This window comes from Chiloscyllium plagiosum, chromosome 14, assembly GCF_004010195.1.
Source record: "Chiloscyllium plagiosum isolate BGI_BamShark_2017 chromosome 14, ASM401019v2, whole genome shotgun sequence".
NCBI lineage: Eukaryota > Metazoa > Chordata > Chondrichthyes > Orectolobiformes > Hemiscylliidae > Chiloscyllium > Chiloscyllium plagiosum.
This window is the reverse complement of record NC_057723.1, coordinates 38,502,618-38,524,866: the sequence shown is the minus strand read 5'-3', so window position 1 is coordinate 38,524,866 and position 22,249 is coordinate 38,502,618. Positions and strand designations below refer to the sequence as shown.

Sequence of the window (22,249 nt, the reverse complement as noted above, 5' to 3'; positions counted from 1 at the left end):
CATGGACCCTTTTATCCCCACTCTCTGCTTTCTGCCAGACAGCCAACCTTCTATCCATGCTAGCACCTTGCCTCTAACACCTTGGACCCTTATCTTACTCAGCAGCCTCCTGTGTGGCACCTTATCAAAGGCCTTCTGGAATTCCAGATAGATAACATCCGTTGGCTCTCTTTGGTCTAACCTGCTTGTTACTTCCTCAAAGAATTCTAACAGATTGTTCAGGCATGACCTCCCCTTGATGAAACTATGCTGACTTTGCCCTATTTTATCATGCACTTCCAAGTATTCAGAAATCTCATAGTTCACAATGTACTTCAAAATCTTACCAACGACTGCGGTCAGGCTAATTGGCCAATCATTTCCTGTCTTTTGCCTTGCTCTCCTCTTAAATAGGAGTGTTACATTAGTGATTGTCAAGTCCTCTTGGACCCTCCTTGACTCCAGGGATATCTGAAAGATGACTACTAAAACCTCCACTTTCTCTTCAGTGATCTCCTTCAGAACCCTAGCCCATCTGGTCCAGGTGATTTATCCACTTTCAGACTTTTCAATTTTTCTAGCACCTTCTCCTTGGTGATGGCCACCATACTCATATTTGTCACCCAACTATGTTAAATTTTTGTGATATTACTCGTGTATTCCGTCATGAAGACTGATGCAAAGTTCTTATTCAGTTCCTCATCCATTTCTTTGTTCTCCATTACTATTTCTTCAGCATCGTTTTCCAGCTGCCCAATGTCCCCTTTTGCCTGTCTTTTGCCCTGTATATATCCAAAGAAAGTCTTGCAATCTTTCCTGATACTATCGGCTAGCCCTCATATTTAATCTTCTTCCTCCTTATTTCTTTCTTCGTTGTCCTGTTTTGGTCTTTGTAGTTTCCCAATCCTCTGACTTCCCACTGCCCTTTCCCACATTATATGCTTTCTCTTTTGCTTTTATGATGTCCCTGACTTCCCCAGTCAGCCATGGTTGCCTCATCTTCCCTTTAGTATGCTTCTTTTTCCTCAGGATGAATTTTTACTATGTCTCTGGAATTACTGCCAGAATTCCTGCTATTGCTGTTCCACTGCCTTTCCTGCTATGCTCCTTACCCAGCCAATTCTGGTCAGCTCCTCCCTCATGCCTCTGTAGTTGCCTTTATTCAACTCTAATACCTTTACATCTGATTCCACCTTCTGCCTCAGAGTAAATTATATCATATTATGATTACTGCCTCTTAAGGTTTCCTTCACCTTAAGCTCCCCTATCAAGTCTGCCTCTAGATAATTTCAAGAGATTCTGTAACCATATATTAAGTGGAAAGGGATAATCAGAAAAAAAGAGTAGAACCTATTAGGAACCAAGGGAACAATCTGTATGTGAAGCCAGAGAACATTGATTGGGTGTCCTCTTTGGGGAAACAGGATGGAGGTAAAGGGTTTGCAGGGAGGGACTGTGAGGTCCTTGATTAGACTGACAGAGAGTGAGAAGGCATTGGAGATTTTGGCAAGTTTAAAAGTGTACAATTTCCCAGATCTACATGAATTGCATCCCAGGTTGCTGTGGGAGATGAGAGAGAAATTATAGGGATTCTCACCAAAATTTTCAATTCCTGGCTGGTCACAGTAGAAGTGTCAGAAGACTGGAAGACAGCCAATATGATTCTACTTATCAAGAAGGGTTGTAAAGAGGGAAATACAGACCAGTGAGGCTTACATCATTGGTAAAGAAACTATTGCAGAAAATTCAGCAGGAGAGAATTGATTTCTACTTGGAGAGGCAAGATTTGATCAGAGATAATCAGCATGGCTTTTTCAGGGATGTCATGCCTAACAAATTTGGCATAGTTTTTCAAGGAGGTAGTTAGGTGAGGGTAGTTCAGTTGATATAGTTTCTGTGCCTTTGACAAGGTCCCATATGGGAGACTGATAAAAAAAAGTAAAAGCACTTGGGAACCAGGGTGACCTGGGCTCATTGAATTCAAAATTGGCTCAGTGGTAGGAGAGAGAGGCTAGTGGTACAAGACTGTCTTGTATGACTGGAACTGGTATACAGTGGCTTACCACAGGAATCAGTGATGGGTCCTTTATTGTTTGTGATTAACAGATGATATTGGTGAGATTGAAGGGTATATGGAAATTTGCAGATTACATGAGGATTGGCCAAATGGGTGAGGATCTAGATGGATTGGTCGGATGGGCAAATTACTGGCAAATGGAATTTAACCCTAATAATTGTGAGTTGGAATATGTAACATGAAACAGAAGTACTCATAGAATCCCTACAGTGTGGAAGCAGACCATTCAGCCCATCGAGTCCACAGCAACCCTCTGAACAGCAGCCCACCCAAACCTTACCCTGGCCCTGTATTTCTCGTGGCTAATCCATCTAGCCTGCACATCCCTGTAGCAAGGGACAATTTAGTATGGCCAATCCACGTAACCTGCACATCTTTGGACTGTGGGATGAAACTGGAGCATCTGGAGGAAACCAGACATGGGGAGAATGTGCAAACTTCACACAGGCAGTCATCTGAGCTGGAATTGAACCCAGGTCCCTAGCATTGCAAGGCAGCAATGCTAACCACTGAGCCACCTTGCCACCAATGAATGGCAGGCCACTAAAAAGCACAGAGGAACAGAGGGATCTTGGCGTGCTTGTCAAAGTGGTAGGATAGATTAATAAGGCAGTTAAGGAGGCATATGGTCACTTGCCTTTATCTATCTTAGCACAGAATGTAAGAGCAGGGAGGTTATGTTGGAGTTGTATAAAACTTTGGTTAGGCCACAGTTGGAGTACTGTGTGCCATTCTGGTCCTCACACTATAGGAAGGATATAATTTGTACTGGAGAGGGTGAGAGGAGATTCACCAGAATATTTCTTGGATGGAGCCGGTTAGTTATGAAAAGGCTGATGTGCTCAGGTGGTTTTCTTTGGAGCAGAGAAGGCTGAGGGGGAACCTGATTGAGAAGTATAAGATTGAGGGGCATGGACAAAGTTGATAGCTCTTCCAAAGGGCCAAAGCAGCTGATCCTCATTGTTGAAGGGTTAACACAAGGGGGCATAACTTTGACATAAAGGTGAATGGACCGGAAGTTTAGAGGGGATTTTAGGATTATGATTCTCACCTCGAGGGCGGTGGGAATCTGGAATGCACTGCCTGGGAGGGTAGTAGAGATGGGATATCTGACAACCTTGTTAAAAAGTACATGGATGACAATGTCATAACAATCAGGACTATGGGCCAAGTGATGGAAAATGGGATTATGTAGATTGGTCAGTGCAGAACCAAAGCTTCTGTGCTGTATGACATTGATTCTACTTTGTGGAGGATGATCTCCCCTTGAGCACTCCATCAACTTGGACAGCTTTCTCCTGGTGCTGTCAGTCTAACTCATGTTACCCTGAGACCTTGTGAGACTGGATGAGGCCTTGCTGATTAACCAGTGACTGTATCTTACATACAAGTGTGTGAGTGGGTGGGAATGTTATTTGTGGGGTGTTTATCTCTGATATTTCTTATTTTAGTGTCAGTTATTTTGCATTTATTTCATACAACTGGGCATTGGATTTCAGGTCTGTTCTTTGTAGGTGTATAGCAAAGACCACTGAGTTCCTCCTGTGTGCTGCTGGGACTGAGTGAACCTTGGCTCCAGGATAGTAGTAGCTGAGCCCAGGTGAGAGTAATGTCACAGGAAGATGGACCTGGACTCGGATTATCTCCCCTGACACCGTCCATGTACCAGTAGGATTGCAAAGTTCTCGTTGCATTGAGTGGACTACCTTGTTTGCAGGCCTGACATAAGACCCACAGAAAATTACTCTCTGAGCTTCATCACTACAAGTGGTTAATGGGAGACCAGAGGATACACTAACAGGCCATCCTTAGAGACTCCCTGAAAAATGTAATATTTCTGCCAAATTGTGGAAATTTCATTCCAAATGAGATTTGGGCATCTCAAACTGGAGAAGAATTAGCTGCAAAGGTGTTAACCATTTTTCAGTGTCGCTGACAGGCCCAGATGGAGGCTAAGCATAAACAGCAGAAAACCTGAATATCCCACTCAGCTGCCCCACCTGTGGCTGGGTGTACAGACCCAGCGTTGGACTGTTTAGAACCTCACATCCACAACCCTGGAGTGGAAGCAAATCATCCTTAGTCCTGAGGGGCTGCCTACGAACCAAGTGAAGACCAAACACATGGAGCTGACCGTGCAGGTTGGAGCTTGTAGAATAGCAAGATGACTGTGCTTGCTGACGCCCAGGAGCATGTGTGTTAGTTGTGATTAATCTCATAAATATATTTAAACACAGTCAGAAATACATAACAAATACCTAGAGAGTAAAGATTTTCATGGAAGAGTATATTGGATAAGAAAAAGTGGTGTATATACACAAAGGTATTCCCAGTCAGCTGCAAACCCACCATTGTAGGAATAGCCCATCTATTGTTTCTCAAATGAAAGGAGATTTGAGGGAAATAATAATAATCTGAGCTACTTCCACAGGCTTCTACCAAACATGATATTTCTAAAAGTACGCCCACAAGAAGCTTATGTATACCTTTAGGTGATTCTCCAGTCAATTTTTAAAAAATCATAGTTATCAAGATTTTTGTGCGCATTTCATTCATGCTTGAAATCTTGCTATGTTGTTAACTTACTGTACATGTACAGTCTTGGTCTTACGATTCAGATCAGGAAATAATGAACTATTATTGCTAAAAATAGAAAAGACTGCTCACAGCCTATTCCAAACTAGAACTGAATTATAAACCAAACATTGGACTGAAGCTTATTTATTTTCATGGGAGAGATCCTTTTAAGCATAACAATGTTATTGATAGATGCTTCCAATTTAGACACTTAGCTTCACCTCAGCTTATCATTCATTTTCATGACTTTAAACTATACTAATTTATAAAATTTTGGAAAATGAGGAGGAAATGTAATGCCCAGTTCTGTGGTGAGTTTGGTAGAGTGCAGGAATACAATTGGGCATCATTTTGATAGCATTGGTACTAACTCAACATCGGGCGGGGACCCACCTTTCGGGGAGCATGACAAGTAAGCCCAAGGGGGAGATCCTCCTAATTCAAAGGGTCTCAGTGCCTAATGGAGGGGCACACACTGAGAGCTACACCCTTGCCTTTGCTGCTGACCCTGTAACCCATTCTCTCTCTTCCATGGTGATGCCCTTAGGTCTCTGATAGGTATTGTACCAGCAGCTACCACCACCTTGCAGGTGATGCTGCCATTCATAGAACCATCAGCCTTTGTTAGTCAGCAACTCTTAGCAGACAGGACCTCTACCACTGGTGTCCTTGACTCCAGTGAAGGTCTACCACTGCCCAGTTAACTGTCTGAGTCTCATATAATATGGCTGGCTTTCCTTTAGGCAAGACTCCTGACATCCCGATTAAACACTGCTCTGAATGTACATAGTGAATGTCTCTGGGCTATCACTTGGCAGAGACATAGAATACCTATCCCTCTGAAGCAATCAGAGGCTTACCCTATTTTTGTGCTTTCAGAACTGAATGTTAAATGTGTGCTCAGATTCCTGGTATAGCCCTTTAAATTAAACTGAAAATTGCAGTTCATTACGCAGCAGTGAATTTATCTTCTCTGCACTCAACTTCTTTTTAAAATATTTAGCAATGTGGTGATATGTTTTTCACTAAGTAGTTTTAACTCTGTTTTGAAGAAAAGGTTGTAACGTTTTATCTCATATGGAAACCTTCTATGAAGCAACTTTCTGAGTAGGGGTTCCTTTACACATCATTTATTTTCTTTCCCCTCCAACATCCCACTCCATCCCCAGACATTCTTTTTTTGTCCCACTTTGAGACGTCCTTGTACAACTCTGTATTCTTCAGCTCAAGAAACCAGGCAACAAAACTATTCTCAGATCTTGGGCAGCGCATCTGGTCATTTGATAGTCTGTAAGATGTTGGGAATGCTGAGTTACCAAGTTCCACTTTGGTGAAAATTGCCTGGCCTCCACGCAGCACATTTGAGATGGGAAATTCAAAACATGATAATTGTGGTGCAAGCTGAAGTTTAAGGGTTTAACAGCTCTTCTGCTAATAGTTAGAATTCACCATCACGTAGTCAGATTATGCTAAATCACATGAAACTGTGACGGAATGCTAAAGATATTCTATCAGAGTCCTGTTGAATCCTTTGACTCAGTAGATTATGTAAACATTTAATATATGTTCATTAGTTTACACTAGTATTGTTTCTGGTCTTACCCAGTCATAAACTTGTACACAATCCAATGTTCCTTACTACATTACACAGTATTTTAAATTACTACCATGCTACCGCCACTTCCAGTTTCTTGCTTATGCTTTCAAAAATTTCCTACTATATTTTTGTCCTGTTTTAAAGTGTTTGCTTTTCATCTGTTGGCTTATCTTAATTTTTTGCTGACATTTACTATTTCTTATTTTGGGAATAATTACTTGGGAATCTGTAAAAGGTGAGAGAGTAGGACATTGAAAGTATGTAGATCTGAATTCAGGTAGTGTGCCTTTCACAAGTATCCAATTTGACCTTAACTGAATTCTGATATTATGTGTTCCCAAAAATATTTCTTTTTTTTTTTTGTTGAATCTCTCTTGGAAGTGAAACATGAAGGGAGCTGCCTGTGACACTGTGCGTCAGATAATGCTTTGGATGAGTCCCAGCATTAATACCACTCCATTTCACTTGAAGGCCCATCCACATGATATGAGAGTAAGAGTGAGAGTTACCTGATATAGAAAGTTCAGTTGTTACCTTTCAAATTACTGTTCAGTTCTTGCTATATTGCTTAATATCTGTTTCTACACCGTTTTAATCTTGGGCAAAGGAAGGTATTGAGCTTGTCTTTCTTGTAGCTTGTTAAAGCTTAGCAGTTTGTATTGCTATAGTTCTGGAGAAAACCAGAGTATGAAACAATGCACATTCTTGAGTGTAACTCTCCATTGGTTGAGTCTGGAAAAAGGACTGCAAAGGACACGACATCTTCAGGTACTTCATTCACATTCATCCACATGCTCACATTTGTTAATAGAGAGCTAAGTTTTTTTCCAGTGCAGGGATGGCTGTGTCACTGACTATAACTGTTGCTGCTGGCTTGAACTTCAATGCAGAGATCACCTTCTGGATGAATGCAGGAGAAATTTCTGTACACTTTGTACATCAATTCATAATTGTGTCTAGCAGGTATTGCCAAAACCAGAAATTTCAACACATTTCCTGTGAAAAACAATTAGCAGCTTTAAGAAATTTTCCTACTTTATTGTATGAGTGGATTCCAAAAAGAGCATTTGTGTTCATACCTATCCTTTTCCCAAATGTACCACCATTTGTGAACAGAAACTATTGATGTCCTACCAGTTTGCACATGATCCTTGACCACAGGGTCAGAATCATGTTCATTTTAAAAACAACTTTCATCTTTTATTTATCCAGTATTACCCTTCCAATATTATTTGAAGGACAAGGAAGATCTCAGGGATAAATTTTTAGGAGACCAAGGGTATGTTCCACAACTATAACTCAGGATAGCTGTGTCATCTAGAAGGAGAACAGCTCAGAGGCAATCTAATGTGACCCAGACATTCACCTGGGATGAAGTGAAATTCACACTTAACATCCTGAATTGGAAATGTCTTTGCTTCAAATAATAGTTAAGGCGAGTAAAATAGCCCTCCAAAAAATCAGCCTACAAATGGAGTTATTATTGTTCTAATAGAGTCCTGTTGAACCTTGACTCTGTAAATTATATAAATATTTAACAAATGCTCATTAGTTTGCACTAGCATGGTATTCAGTCTTCACCGTGACCACAACCCAACACTGCAGAACACATCATTTTCAATACAACTGGACCCAACCACGTTCAGTGTGACCCAGATATTCACCTGGGATTGTGGAAATAATTTGATTCAACTAATAGTCAAAGCCTGTAAAATTATAGTTGCCTGCTGTGCCCTTCAGAAGACCAACCTACAAATGGAGGAGCCAGGCCAAGGAAAGGCTGCAAGTAACTGAAGCAGATGATCAGCCAACAAAAGAGGAAAAATACTGCCTGAAGAAGCGAGGAGGCCACCCTCCTGAAAAATGCAGCACAAACTGATCCCCAAGTGGGATCGCTTTGAAATGTGAATGACTGGGGAAGTGTTTGTTGGGTCTTTCTTCAGAAGCACCCCAATCATAGTATGCATGTTTTATTCCTCAGAAACAATCCCAAACAAGCAGACACAAAGCAACCAAAAACTATAGCCACATTACCTTACATCAAAGACATATCAGGAATGACTTCCAGCCTACTCAGACCACTTGGCATAATGGTAGCCCACAAACCTACTAACACACTTAAACAACGACTAATGAACCTAAAGGACCCATTAGATACTACTAGCAAAAACTAATGCCATTTACAAGAGACCATGCAAGAATTGTTAAAAAAAACACTATATTGGACAAACTAGCAGGAAATTTGCCACCAGGATATATGAACACCAACTAGCCATCAAAAGACATGACCCACTATCACTAGTTTCCATACATACAGACAAAGGACACCACTTTTACCGGGACATCACTCACATCCGAGGAGAAGCAAAACAAAGGCATACACGAGAATTCTTAAGAGCATGGCATTCTAACCAGAACTCCATCAATACACACATTGATTTAGATCCTATCTACCTTCCCTTGAAAAAAAAACTAGAAATGACATCATCCACCTTAAGAAACCAGGGCAATCACCAGAGGCTCACTGATGATATTACCTAGTCATGGTGATAAAACGTCTGAAAACAAACCTTCCAGCTCAGTGAGCTAACTTACATACTGATCATCAACCTGAGCTACAAATCTTCTCAAAAATCATGAGTGCATATTTTGTGTTCAGAAATATCAGTAATTGGCAATGTTTCCTGTATGACAGGTGAAGTTTACTGTGATGAAGAAAACAGCAACTTAGCAAAAGGATCAGATCAGAATGTACACTATTTGCATGCTTCACTTTCCAAATGTGCACTGGTCTAACAGTTGTTGTCATCATGATTTAGCCACGAGAGTGGCTACATTCACATGCCCTGTCACATCTGCACACGCTGCTTGAACTTTACTCATTACTGCAGCATAGCCACCGCACCCAAATTGAGACTGCCTTCCAGTTCTTGATGCCAGTCTGTTCTGAGCCTTGCTGTACATTTGGGCAAGATCTGAAAGATGACTTTAAGGCCAGATAGCAACTCTTGGCAGTTTTAAAATCTCTCCCATAACCTGTTTATATTGATGCACTGTCAAACTGATGGCATCACATTTCTCGCTTCAGAAGTGCATAGATTCATGGAGCACACAATGCGAACTGACACTTGACCTTTGTGAAGGACAGATGACTGACAGGAAATGCAAATTAATGTTTTAAAAACATTTTATTCTTTTATCAGCTCTGAGCATCACTGGCTAGTCCAGCATTTGTTGCCTTTTCCAAATTGTTCTTAAGTGGTCCACCACCTTGAACTGCTAAAATATGTTCACAATGCTCACACAAAGGGTTTTAACTAGCAATACTTAAGGAATGGTTTCCAAGTCAGGTGTGTGGCTTGGAATGGGACTTGCAGGTTGTGGTATTCTGCTACCTTTGTCTTCTGGATATTTGGAAGATGTTATTGAAAGAAGCTTGATGAGTTGCTGCTGTATATGTTTCAATGGTGCACAGTGCTGCCATCGTGTGTCCACCGTGTCGGGAGTAAATGTTGAAAGTGACTGATGGGCTACCAACCATTGGGCTGCAATTGTCCTGGAAAGTGGCACATTTCTTAGATGTTGTTAGAGCTTGGTCCAAGTAAATGGAGAATATTTCATCACATTGGTCACTTGTGCCAATAATGGAGAGGCTTTAGGGAGACAGGTGGGTTACTCACTGCAGAATTCCCAGCTTTTTACCTATTATAGCCACAGAATTTATGTGACCAGTCTGAAGAAGCTTCCCTCTGGATGTTGATATTGGGGATTCGACATTACTAAATAGTTGTTGTTGAGAGTATGGTGCTGGAAAAGCGCAGCAGGTCAGGCAGCATCCAAAGAGCAGGAGAATTGACATTTGGGCATAAGCCCTTCATCAGGAACTAATTACTAAATATCACTAAATATTTAGTGACTAAAAATCATTGGTGCTTCTCGCTCATTCATCTTTAACTCTGGATGGTAATAGGATCATGGCAACAATCAGAATCTCCCACTTAGTATAATTCGCAATAATGTTATGAATAGTTTTGAGCTAAAGAACTTCCTCAAATTCTGTCCACAACTACAATTTTCAGTTTAGCACAGTTGGTAAGTTATTCTCACAAATGCATTAACAAACACATTCAGTTGGAAATTCTGTTTCAATGCTAATCCATCTGAAAGAATTCCGTTTACTGCAGTCAGCTTTTACAACCACCTGAAGTTTTGTAAAAACACACATTTAGTAAACTGTGCAGTTTCCAATTTGCAATGAAAGCGTTTTGGTGAAAATAAAGCTGTGATTTTGCCTACCCTCTTGCAATGAAAGGTGGAATTATTTCTGGATTTCACTGGAAGCAGAAGTAGCTGCTTCAGGAGACACTGCCATAAAATAACTCGACTTCTGTTTCACTCAGAACCTGTAGCCTGGGGGAGGCAAAGAAGCTGCACACAAATGATACTGCATTGAGAGCTTTGTTCTGAATGTATGGCATGTTTTGTTTTCATCTTATCTTTAACAATACTGTCACACTCTGGTCTTATATATTATAAGTATAGTGTTGCACAGTCCAACCATTTGTTTTGCAGTTCAGACCTGTTTTCTGTTTTAAAGATGCTTTCACAGTAATTTCTTTTTACCTTTTTTTCCTCTCTGGTCATGCTTGCTGTGTCGAAAGTGCTTGCAATGAGCTTAGGAGAAAGGCAGTGGACAGCACTCTGATCCACTTTTATGATATGCTCTCCTATGTAAAAATTACTTGTTTTCGGAACATATTATGTTTGTGAAGCCTCACTCACACACACACACACACACACACACACACACACAGTCTCCCCCTCTCTTTGTTTTTCCCAGGCTGGACTTGAAGGCCATATTTTCCAGCATCATTGGATGGGAAGACAGATATCCAAGGTGCACTGTCATGGCGGAATGCCTGTCATCAGTATTTAATTTAGGTGGCCTCTGACTGACTTCAAGATCAACACTGGAGGGCAACAACAGATTTGTCACAAGGATTATGCCCCACAGAACGTTTGCTATACTATAATATACATTTTTTTCTGAGATTTTTACATTTGAGAAGATCATTCACAATTGAATGATATTATCAATAACTTTAATTGAGGCAGGAATGTTGCTGCCTTGCTGAAGAGATTTCAATATTAAACATAATTTTGTTTGCTGTGAATTAATTTGTGTTGACAGCAGACTAAAGATTTCTTTGGTAAGTGAGCATTGAAATGTAAGAATTTTGAAAGAAAATTAGATCCAACTAAATAGAATATTGGTGGAAAATCAGGGGATTGATTGTAAGGGATAAGAATGGCAATAAAATAAGAAAAGTTGCAATTGAGAATAAGCATGAATGAAAGGAATGCTGAAAAATGATGAAAAATGGTAATAATCAGAAAACTGTCTGCAATTCCTCTTTTTTGATAGTTCATGGATAGGTTGAAGTTGCTGTTGACACCAGCTAAACACCAGCCTGACTTAATTTACTTACGTCATGTTCCACTGCGCCGAGTCCACCTTTTCACATTGCTTCAGATCTTGTGCTTGGTTCTGCTGTGGGTTTTGAAATCAACAGCTGCTGCAATCATATTTCCAGTTATGGTAAGTAACAACTTCATAGACATTTTCAACATAAATATGCATTAAGCCAATTTGAACTTAATATTTGTAAAATTAGCCGGGAAAATCATCTGTAATTTTAATTACAGAGCCAGAATGGTAAAATACTTACTCATTATCATGTAAATCTTTCTTTATTCCACTATCCTCTTCACAATAGTCAGCTGTCTTATCTAGAAAGTGAACCAATTATCTTTATATTTGATTATAGTATTTGGACATTGCTATCAGGCCAGCATTTATTGCCCATCTGTAATTGCCCTCGAGAAAGTGATGGTGAACTGTTGTGGTCTTTTTATTGTAGGATACCTTTGGTAGCATGCTTTGAGGTAGGAAGTTTCAGAAATTTGAGCCAGCAAGATTGGAGAAACTGTGATATAATTCCAAGTGAGGATGAAGTTTTAGTTGGAGGGCAACTTGGTGGCGTTCCCATATGTCTGTTACAGTTATTCTTCTCGGGAGTAGAGATTGAGTTTGGGAGGTGCTGCTGAATGAGCCTTTAGGATTTGCAGCAATGAATCTTGAACATGGTGCATCAATGATGAAAGAAGTAAATAAGGAGGTTGCTAGGACGTCAGTAAAGCATGCTGCTTTAACCTGCATGGTGTCAGCTTTCTTGTGTGTTGTTGCACTTGTCTAATTTATTGGAGGATATTCTATTATACACCTAAGTTGTGTTTTAGGGATGGGGGATAGACTTGGAAGAGTCAAGAGGGAAATTAAGCATAGAGTCACCATAGCATAAAAGGAGACCATTTGACCTTTGAGTCCCTGCTAGCTTTCTGTAGGGCAATCAAGTCGGTCCCATTCCATTCTTTATTCCTGTAACACTGCAAAATTTGTTTTTATTCCTTCAAGTGCTTATCCAATTTCCTTTTCAAATCATTCATCATCTTTGCTTCCATTACCCTTAGAGGGAGTATGTTCCACGATCATTATCACTTAGTGTGTCACCATACACATGTCTTTGCCATGGAATTCCCAGCTTCTGGCCTGCACTTGTAGCTTCAGTCATTTTGTGCCTGCTCCATTTCAGTTTCTGGTCAATGGTAAGCCACAAAATGTTGATGACAGGGGATTCAGCAATTGTAATCCTATTGAATGTTAAGGGGAGATGGCTATATTCTCCAATGGTAGAGATGGTCATTGGCTAGCACTTGTATAGTGCAAATGATGGCTGCCACAGAACAGCCTAAGCACATCTTTCCCAACCATTCTTGACTTTTATGGATAAAGATGGGTCAAGGGGCAACCTGCCTGCCTTTGCACTAACAGAAACTTGTAAAAAGCCAACTATTGGCTGCTTTCAAAGTGTTTTATAATTTTAGGCTTGTGGAAGGAGGTCAAGGATGGAAGTGAATTTCCAGGAGGTTAGCCTACAGGAAGCATTTCCCTCATGGGACTCCTTTCCTGTTCAGGTCCTGAGTGCTCCCACCCACTTGAATCTCCAGCACCTCCTGTGTCAGCCCCCGGACAGAGACCCCCTGGACTTATCTCCATTTTGGACATCCATCACTTTGCACTGTGTGATTGTGGTAATCCTCTCAGTGGCTATCGTTCTTGCCTGCGTTAGAGACTCTCTGACAAGGACCTTCCTTCCCAGTTTAAGGCACAAGGCCTGTCTGCAGCTACATGGTGGTCATCAGGAGCTTCAAGTGCTTTCTTCACTGACCTTGTCAATCCAAACAATTCTGCCTGTGGTCTTACTGATGGTACTGAATATGTTCAGAAGCTTGTCACTGAGTCACGTACAGCATCGAAGTTGTAAACAGTCTAGTTCTATCTCAGATAGTGGGTGCTGAGAAGGATGGAGTTGATGGCTTGGGAACAGAGTTTGATATGGAGACCAAACACAGTGATGTCAATCTCATTACTATTTAGTTGGAAGAAATTTCTGTGACTTGGTGTCAGATAAGCAGACCACTTTGAGATAGTGGAGGTATTGAGAAAGGTGTTCATGATGTACAATTGGGTGCTACCAATGTATAGGTGAATATATATTTCTGCTGATACTGAGAGGCATCATGTAGATGAGAAATAGGAAAGGAAGAAGAAATAGCAAGTGTCAACATTAGTCGCCTGTATGGGCATGTTAAGCACATTAGCTAGCCATGCAGTTGATTGCATTGCTGTCCAAAGAACATTATACTTACTCCATAGGATCAACCATAAGGTAAAGGCCTCAATCTAAATTTCCACACTTTTTTTATCATATTGTCAAGATCAAGAACTTTTCTCTGCATCAAAGTGGGCTGGATGTCATTTGGGTTGAATTGCCTCAACCAAATTTAATGGTTTGCTTTATCTCCTTATGTTGTTGGCCTCTCTACAATTCACTTGCTAAGGGTGACAAGGGTGACCTGACAAGGTTTGCATTACACCTCCAGAACTTTAGGTTTTGTACTCCAAGTATTCTGGGTAAATTAGAATTAAAAACCTATGACTGCCTGCAAAAGCAACTGAAGAAGGTGGGGTTGATACGTTTGTGAGTCTGAAGAATGTAGAAAGCTTCAGTCATGATCTCTCTACCTCAGAGCAATTTTGCACAGTCTATTTAAAATTTGTTTCCTTTCTTTCTTTGCTGGGTAAATAGTTGGAACTTCAGGCTGACAAGGGTTTGGATCCTGATGGCCTACAGGCTTAATGTCTTCAAATGAGTGGCTAGTGAGACGGTGTATGCATTAGTTTTAATTTTCCAAAACTCACTTGATTCAAGGATGGTCCCATTAGATTGGAAGATAGTGAAGTAATTCTTTTATTCAACACAGGAAGTTACAGGGTTATTATCCTAACATCTGTTTTAGAGAAAATGCTAAGTTTTATAAAAGTTATATGAGAGCACCTGGATAAGTTCAAGATAATCAGGTTGAGTCAACATAGTACTGTGAAAGAGAGCTTAGATTTGGAAAATCCATTGGTGTTCTTTTAAGGAGGTAACACATGATATAGATAAAAGGAAACAGGTGGATTGAACTTGGATTTCCAAGAGGCATTTCATAAGGTGCCACATCTAAAGTCATTGTGTAAAATAAAAGCTCATGTGTAAGTGGTGGAATGTTGGTGATGGAAGATTTGACTGACTACCATAACAGGAAATAGTGATTTAAACAAAAAATTATTATTATTCATCCCTGGGATGTGGGTGTCACTGGCAAGGCCAGCATCCCTAATTGCCCAGATGGTAGTAAAGAGTCAGTCAGACTGCTGTGGATCTGGAGTCACATGTAGGCCAGACCAGGTAAGGATGGGAGTTTTCCAAAAGGACATCAGTGAACCAGATAGTTTTCTGAAAATCAATAATGGTCTTGTGGTCATCTTGAGACTCTTAATTCCAGACTTTTTGAAATTCAAATTCCATTATCTGTCTTGGCGGGATTTGAATCAGTGTCCGCGGAACATTACTTGCTTCTATGGGTTAATAGGCTAGTAATAATACTGCTAGATCAGTGCCTCCCTGCTGAGTTGTAGGCTTTTTTGCCTTGAGGCTTAGACTTTAGATGAGTAAGGTTTTTTAAAATATTGAATCATGGGATATATTACCCATCCCTAGTTGCCCTAGAGAAGGTGGTGGTGAACTGCTGCAGTTCATGTGTTTTAGGTAGCCCCACAATGCGTTTAAGGAGGGAATTCCCAGGATTTGACCCAGCAACACTGAAGAAACGATGATATATTTCCAAGTCAGGATGCTGAGTGGCTTGGAGTGGAACTTGCTGCTGATGTTTCCATTTATTTGAGGCCCTCATCCTTTTAGAAAGTCATAGTTGTGGATTTGGAAGATGCTATCGAAGGAGCCTTGGTTATTTCCTCGAGTGCATCTTGTAGGTGGTACACACCGCTTCTGCTGAGTGTCAGTGGTGGAGTGAGTGGATGTTTGTGGATATGATGCCAATCTAGCGGGCTACTTTGTCCTGGGTTGTGTCAAACTTTTTGAAGGTTGTTGGAGCTGTATTCATCCAGGGAAGTAGTGAGAGTTCCATCACACTCCTGACTTGTGCCTTGTAGAGGGTGGTCAGGTTTTGGGGAGTCAGGTGAGTTATTTATTGCAAGGTTCAGACCCGCTGACATGCTCTTGTAGCCGCAGTATTTACCTGGCTAGTCCAGTTCAGTTCACTGGTAGCAATCACGATGATGATAGTGAGAGATTCAGCATTAGTAGTGCCATTGAATGTCAAAGAACGATAGTTAGATTATCTCTTGTTGGAGATGGTCATTGCCTGTCACAAATTTTTTTGTCATTTTTCAGTTACATGTCGTCCAAAATGGAAAGGGGTTCGGGGGAGGGGGGTTGATGGGAGTGAAATAGCAGCCACAGCTGTGGCACTGAGGGGTGCGTTTCAACCACAGCTGTGGCACTGAGGGGTGCGTTTCAACCTTCAGGACTGGGGATGCTGGTTCTGGGCAAAGTAGAGAGCAATTGTGAAGGAGGCAAGCAAGATGATGAAGGAGGCCAGACCATAATGGCCAGACCATATCGGTGTAATTGATGGGTTGGGGGTGTTTATCCACATTCGGGGGCAACCTGGCTTCAAGTAGGGCAGAGGTCAAGATGAACAACCACACAAGACACGATCACCTCATATTCCAGGCTGTTGGTGGGAAGAGTAGGCAGGTGTTGCCAAAAGTCAATGGGTTCAATGGGCTGAGTGGGGTCTTGTCGACATGTGATTCCTACGAGATTACAGGATGGGCAACTAGGAAAGGGATATGGATATTTAGGGGCTCACAGTCAAGTTGAGGCTTGGAACCACTGGCAATGAGCTCACATTGAGATGGAAATCAATGGGAAGAAAATGGCTGTGACAACGCTTGGAGTGGACACGGCAATGACTTGACCTGTGAGGGAGGGGGCTGCTGCACACACCACTCAGAGGGTTTTTAAAGGGGACAACATGTTATGAGAGTTTGCTAATACTTGAGCACCTCTACTCTTGGGGACACCACAAACGGTACATATTTAATCAAGTTATTGGAGGTCCTCAATTCTCCTGTCTGATGAACTCAGGTTAACATAAAACATTGACCTTAAAGGTCTGGCACACAGGTTGCCAACTCCTTTGCCATTCTACAGCACTGACCCTCTCTGTCGATGGCACCTCCCTGGTACAGCCACTGTTGGGGAACTCTTTGGCATCTACACCTATGTAGCACAGAGTGAGCCGAACATTAGGGAACTTCATCCAAAGAGGGGTAAAAGTTTCAGCAGCACGAATGCCACATGTTTGCAACCAATCTGTAATTCATGCTCTAGAACAAGGTAATAACAAAACAAAATCGCTCCTGGTACTTAATTGTTCCCCATATTTAACAATTCTTTGAATCTTAGAAACCAGAAGCCTGCTTTGTTTCATTTCATTTTTGAGCAGATTAATAAAATTTTGAGCAGATGAATAATGGATCTGGCCATCCATTAAATATTTAAGTTTTGCATCTATAGAGGAACTGAAACCCTGTCAGCTGAACAGAACATTCCTACTGCTCCCCTTCTGATGATTATAAAAGTTAAAAATTGCATTTAATATTATGGGTCAAAATTATTATTGCAAAGATTCCTTTTGCATTTCAATAAGTTGACTGAATACTTTCTCTGACAGAATAAATAAAAATGTTGTTTCTTTAGTTTAATTAGAATTTTATTGAATAACAATGTTGTGTTTCATAGCTCCTGGCATTAGTATGGGTACGGAAGGCAATGGAATGCATCTTCTCAAAACATGACCTAAGCTGGCTTGATGACACAATGCCTGAGAAAGAGAACAAAGTATTAGAAGATAAAAAAGCAGAGAAAGCAGCTTCAAACAATGAATGTGAAGATGTGAGTATTTTTCTGTTCATTTTACCGAATACAGAAATTTTACAGATGTGAAGCATGAGATCTTTGCAGCCATCTAGTGGCAGTTTAATCCCCCTCATTCTGGAGATGATTAAATTGAACAATTATTTCCCTTCAACATGTATTTTATTGCTACTTCTAAGTATCAAGCACTAACTTAGAATTTCATTTAAATCATGGCTCTTCTCTAGCGTCTGAGAACAGTTCTGCCATCTGCATGTTGTGATCTGACAACACACTGTAGCTCCAGTATAAAAATGATCATTTAAAAGCATCTTTGCCACAGTATCATGAAAATGCCTTCTCATGCAAAAAACAATCGTACTAATTATTGTGAATCTCTCATGTCAACACCTAAATCACTTGTAAAGATAATTATTATACGTATTTGTATACCACTGCACTATTCCAGAACATAGAAGGTAATTTTGCCTATTTTTGAAGTTGAAATTGTTATGGTAAATTCACAAGAAAAATGTCTGCTAATTGCTCTGAATGACAATCATATATGATGAGAAAAATTCCAGGATTAAGCACTGCAGTTCTGTTCAGGAGTGAATTGGCACAGTTCTTCTACAGGGACGTTGACCAAGTGTAATTCCCTTGTGTTTACAACCTGTGCTGGAAAGGTTTGTGCAGAATTTTGTCTCTTTGAAAAGCTAGTAATAACCACCTTTGTAAGAAAATTCTATGTGAAATTTGATGTTTGCACTGCAGAGATCTTATTGTGAGGTGTATGTAGGAGAACATGGCAGATATTTGCAACATGAGCCTCAAATTTAACTTTGTTTATGTTCAGGGAAGGGCATCAAATAAATCTCTGAGTATTTGAATGTGAGGATCAGGTCATTCTGTTGCCCAGATCCACTTTATATTTCTCTGTGCTCGATCCTGCCAGAATGCACTGGGAATGATATAAGAACCAGTGATAGGAAATTGAGTGGGAAATTGACGCTAATCAAAACCAATAGCCAGCAGAGTAAATTTGGGGAGTGTGGGGGGTGGGGGTGGAAATGGTTTAGGTTACACATGGGGACTAAGGAAACAGAATGCCAGTGAAGAGGAAGACCAAGGCTTCTATTTTTGGTGCTCTTGCTTCTCCGGTCCACAAAATGCCTTCAAAAAATGCAAAAATGGCTTCCGCTGGCCTAATGCTGCCACCAACTTTTTCACATCCCATGTGTGATAAAATTCCAGAAGTTAAATTGTATTGCATCCTACCTCAGTACAGATAAGGCTGTCATAACTGTTGGGAGCTCATAGTCTTGCTTGTCGAGAACATTCATTGAACTGAGTGTAAGGTGGATGTTTGCAGTGAGAGCCGTGTAGTCAAGGTCACATAACTGTGGTAAACCAGGAGGCATATTTGTACAGCATCACATTTCAATCCCCTTTCTAAGACATAAAACATGCATTATCATTCACACTACGAGTCATCTAAGTTACCCATTATGCACAAAACGGTACTTATGTATTCACGGTTCATTCTTCTCATCAGTTTCTGCAGATGTCTAATCGTCTTTAAATCATGTCAGTTTCTTAATGGTGTTTGTGTGCATTATCATTGCCTATTCATCTAACTGATACTATCAGGAAGTGTAATTCCGAATTGCTTGTTGCTGAGGTAACTGTTAACTTACGTTGTTGGAATGCTGTTGAACTATGGGACTGATAGTTGATCTGGACAGAGTTTGGGAATACTTGGTCTGGCTCCAGTAGCATTTTTTACAATTGAAAGTGTAGTTTGGGGAGTGGCATAACATTAGTCTTCACAATGGGTTGCTTTCCATGCCTTCTCTGTAGACATGCTCTCACTGTAGGATCTCATATGCCTAACACAAACCTGTCTTTAATTAGATCATCCTTAACTTGTGCAAATTCATGATATTCTGCAAGCTATGCTAATACAGTCACATCTTGATAAGGACATTTTTTATCTCCTTATAACAATACTATCCCCATATTGTTATGATATGGGGATAGTAAGACAAATCAAATCAGCTTCCCTATCTCAATATTCACAACACAGTAAAACAAAAGCATGCAATGTCCCTCAAAATTATCCCAATGTTTCCTAACCAGACTTAAAGAATGATAGATATCTGACACCAGGTTTATAGCTCAAACACATATTAACAATTTATTATAAGCACAGTAACTTTAACAGTGCAATACGAAACAAGATAATCTAATTCCTGTCCATGATCTAAACCCAAACTTCCTTGAATGTAGCCCCACACAAATAAACAGACATAGTTAAGGGATAAGTTAAAAGAAACTGAAAGGAGATGTAACTGGACAGTTCACTTCAGCATTTTCAATGATGCATTGTATCATAGGCACATTGTGATGACACTGGTCAATGCAAATAGCTACCAGTAAGGTCCAAGGAATATTCATTTCTTTCTTATAACTGGTATTCTAATCTTCATACTTTCAATAAATTGATAATGAGAGGATAGCTAGAGAGTAGCCAAAAACTCCTCCTTCCAGCAGCTTTCACAGTCACAACCTTTATGTCTGAAAACACAGTTAAAGCCAGTTCAAACTTTGGTTCCTTTTTATGTTTTTTCCAATGTTCTCCTTATTAGAATGGTTGGCATAGGCCTTCCTGTGATCACCCCTTTTAACACTCAAACATTTGCTAGCTTTTGAGCATAGTGCATCTTCAGAACTAAAACATCAACAGTCTTCTTTTGAACAATAATCCACCTGCAATTAACTTCCTAGGCCAGTTCATTTTATACATGTGTTTACTCTTTCCCTTTTTTTAAAGAAAGAACAAGCTAGCTGGTCAAATGGCACCATCAATTCACAATCACTGGGGAATGTGGCACGGACAGCCAAGTTTCTGGTATTGAGACTGGCTCTAATGCAACAAGGGGTACGTCGGGTTCCAAGAAATCAATTGTGTTAGGGGACTCTCTAGTCCAAGGTACAGACAGACGTTTCTGTGGCCAGCAGTGAAAAATCAGAATGGTGTGTTGCGTCCCTGGTGCCAGGATCAAGGATGTCTCGGAGAGGGTGCAGAATGTTCTCAAGGGGCAGAGGGGCCAGCAATGTCATTGTCCACATTGGAACGAATGACATAGGAAGGGAAAAGGTTGAGATTCTGAAGGGGGTCGACAGAGTTAGGCAGGAATTTAAAAAGAAGGTCCTCGAGAATAATAGAATCTGGATTACTCCCAGTGCTTCGAGCTAGTGAGGGCAAGAATTGGTACGGCTGAGGAGCTGGTGTATGGGAGAAGGATTCACATTTTTGGATCATTGGAATCTCTTTTGGGGTAGAAGTGACCTGTAAAAGAAGGACGGATCGCACCTAAATTGGAAGGGAGTAACAAATTGGCAGGGAGATTTGCTAGAGCTGTTTGGGAGGATTTAAACTAGTAAGGTGGGGGGGTGGGACCCCCAGGGAGATAGTGAGGAAAGAGATTAATCTGAGACTGGTACAGTTGAGAATAGAAGTGAGTCAAATAGTCAGGGTGGGCAGGGACAAGATGGGACTAATACATTAAACTGCATTTATTTCAATGCAAGGGACCTAACAGGGAAGGCAAATGAACTCAGGGCATGGTTAGGAACATGGGACTGGGATATCATAGCAATTACAGAAACATGGTTCAGGGATGGGCAGGACTGGCAGCTTAATGTTCCAGGATACAAATGCTACAGGAAGGATAGAAAAGGAGGCAAGAGAGGAGGGGTAGTGGCATTTTTGATAAGGGATAGCATTACAGCTGTGCTGAGGGAGGATATCCCTGTAAATACATATAGAGAGGTTATTTGGGTGGAACTGAGAAATAAGAAAGGGATGATCACCTTATTGGGATTGTATTATAGACCCCCTAATAGTCAGAGGGAAATTGAGAAACAAACTTGTGAGGAGATCTCAGCTATCTGTAAGAATAATAGGGTGGTTATGGTAGGGGATTTTAACTTTCCGAACATAGACTGGGACTGCCATAGTGTTAAAGGTTTAGATGGAGAGGAGTTTGTTAAGTGTGTACAAGAAAATTCTCTGATTCAGTATGTGGAAAGACCTACTAGAGAAGGTGCAAAACTTGACCTACTCTTGGGAAATGAGGCAGGGCAGGTGACTGAGGTGTCAGTGGGGGAGCACTTTGGGGCCAGCGACAATAATTCTATTAGTGATAGAAAAGGATGGACCAGATCTAAAAGTTGAAGTTCTAAATTGGAGAAAGGCCAATTTTGACGGTATTAGGCAAGAACTTGCAAAAGCTGATGTTCGCAGGTAAAGGGATGGCTGGAAAATGGGAAGTCTTCAGAAATGAGATAACGAGAATCCAGAGAAAGTGTATTCCTGTTAGGGTGAAAGGAAAGGCTGGTACGTATAGGGAATGCTGGATGACGAAAGAAATTGAGAATTTGATTAAGAAAAAGAAGGAAGCATATGTCAGGTATAGACAGGATAGATCAAGTGAATCCTTAGAAGAATATAAAGGAAGTAGGAGTATACTTAAGAGGGAAATCAGGAAGGCAAAACGGGGACATGAGATAGCTTTGGAAAATAGAATTAAAGAGAATCCAAAGGGTTTTTACAAATACATTAAG

At 40.6% G+C, this 22,249-nt stretch overlaps 1 protein-coding gene and 1 long non-coding RNA gene across 3 annotated transcripts in view; one reads left to right on the top strand and one right to left on the bottom strand.

The window, feature by feature from the left end:
- Positions 1–22,249, top strand: part of LOC122556650 (electrogenic sodium bicarbonate cotransporter 1-like) — a 117,099-nt gene that overhangs the window by 79,978 nt on the left and 14,872 nt on the right. Inside the window, exons 19-20 of the mRNA XM_043703637.1 lie at positions 11,656–11,829; positions 17,507–17,659. Of these exons, the coding sequence (XP_043559572.1) occupies positions 11,656–11,829; positions 17,507–17,659 (327 nt within the window). The remainder of the gene's footprint in view (positions 1–11,655; positions 11,830–17,506; positions 17,660–22,249) is intronic.
- The window catches only part of LOC122556651, a 50,914-nt gene continuing 46,171 nt past the window's right edge, over positions 17,507–22,249 (bottom strand). For both annotated transcript variants that reach the window (XR_006313592.1, XR_006313593.1), the window contains 2 exons: positions 18,899–19,020; positions 17,507–17,588 (listed from right to left, as the gene is read on the bottom strand). This is a non-coding gene — a long non-coding RNA (uncharacterized LOC122556651). The remainder of the gene's footprint in view (positions 17,589–18,898; positions 19,021–22,249) is intronic.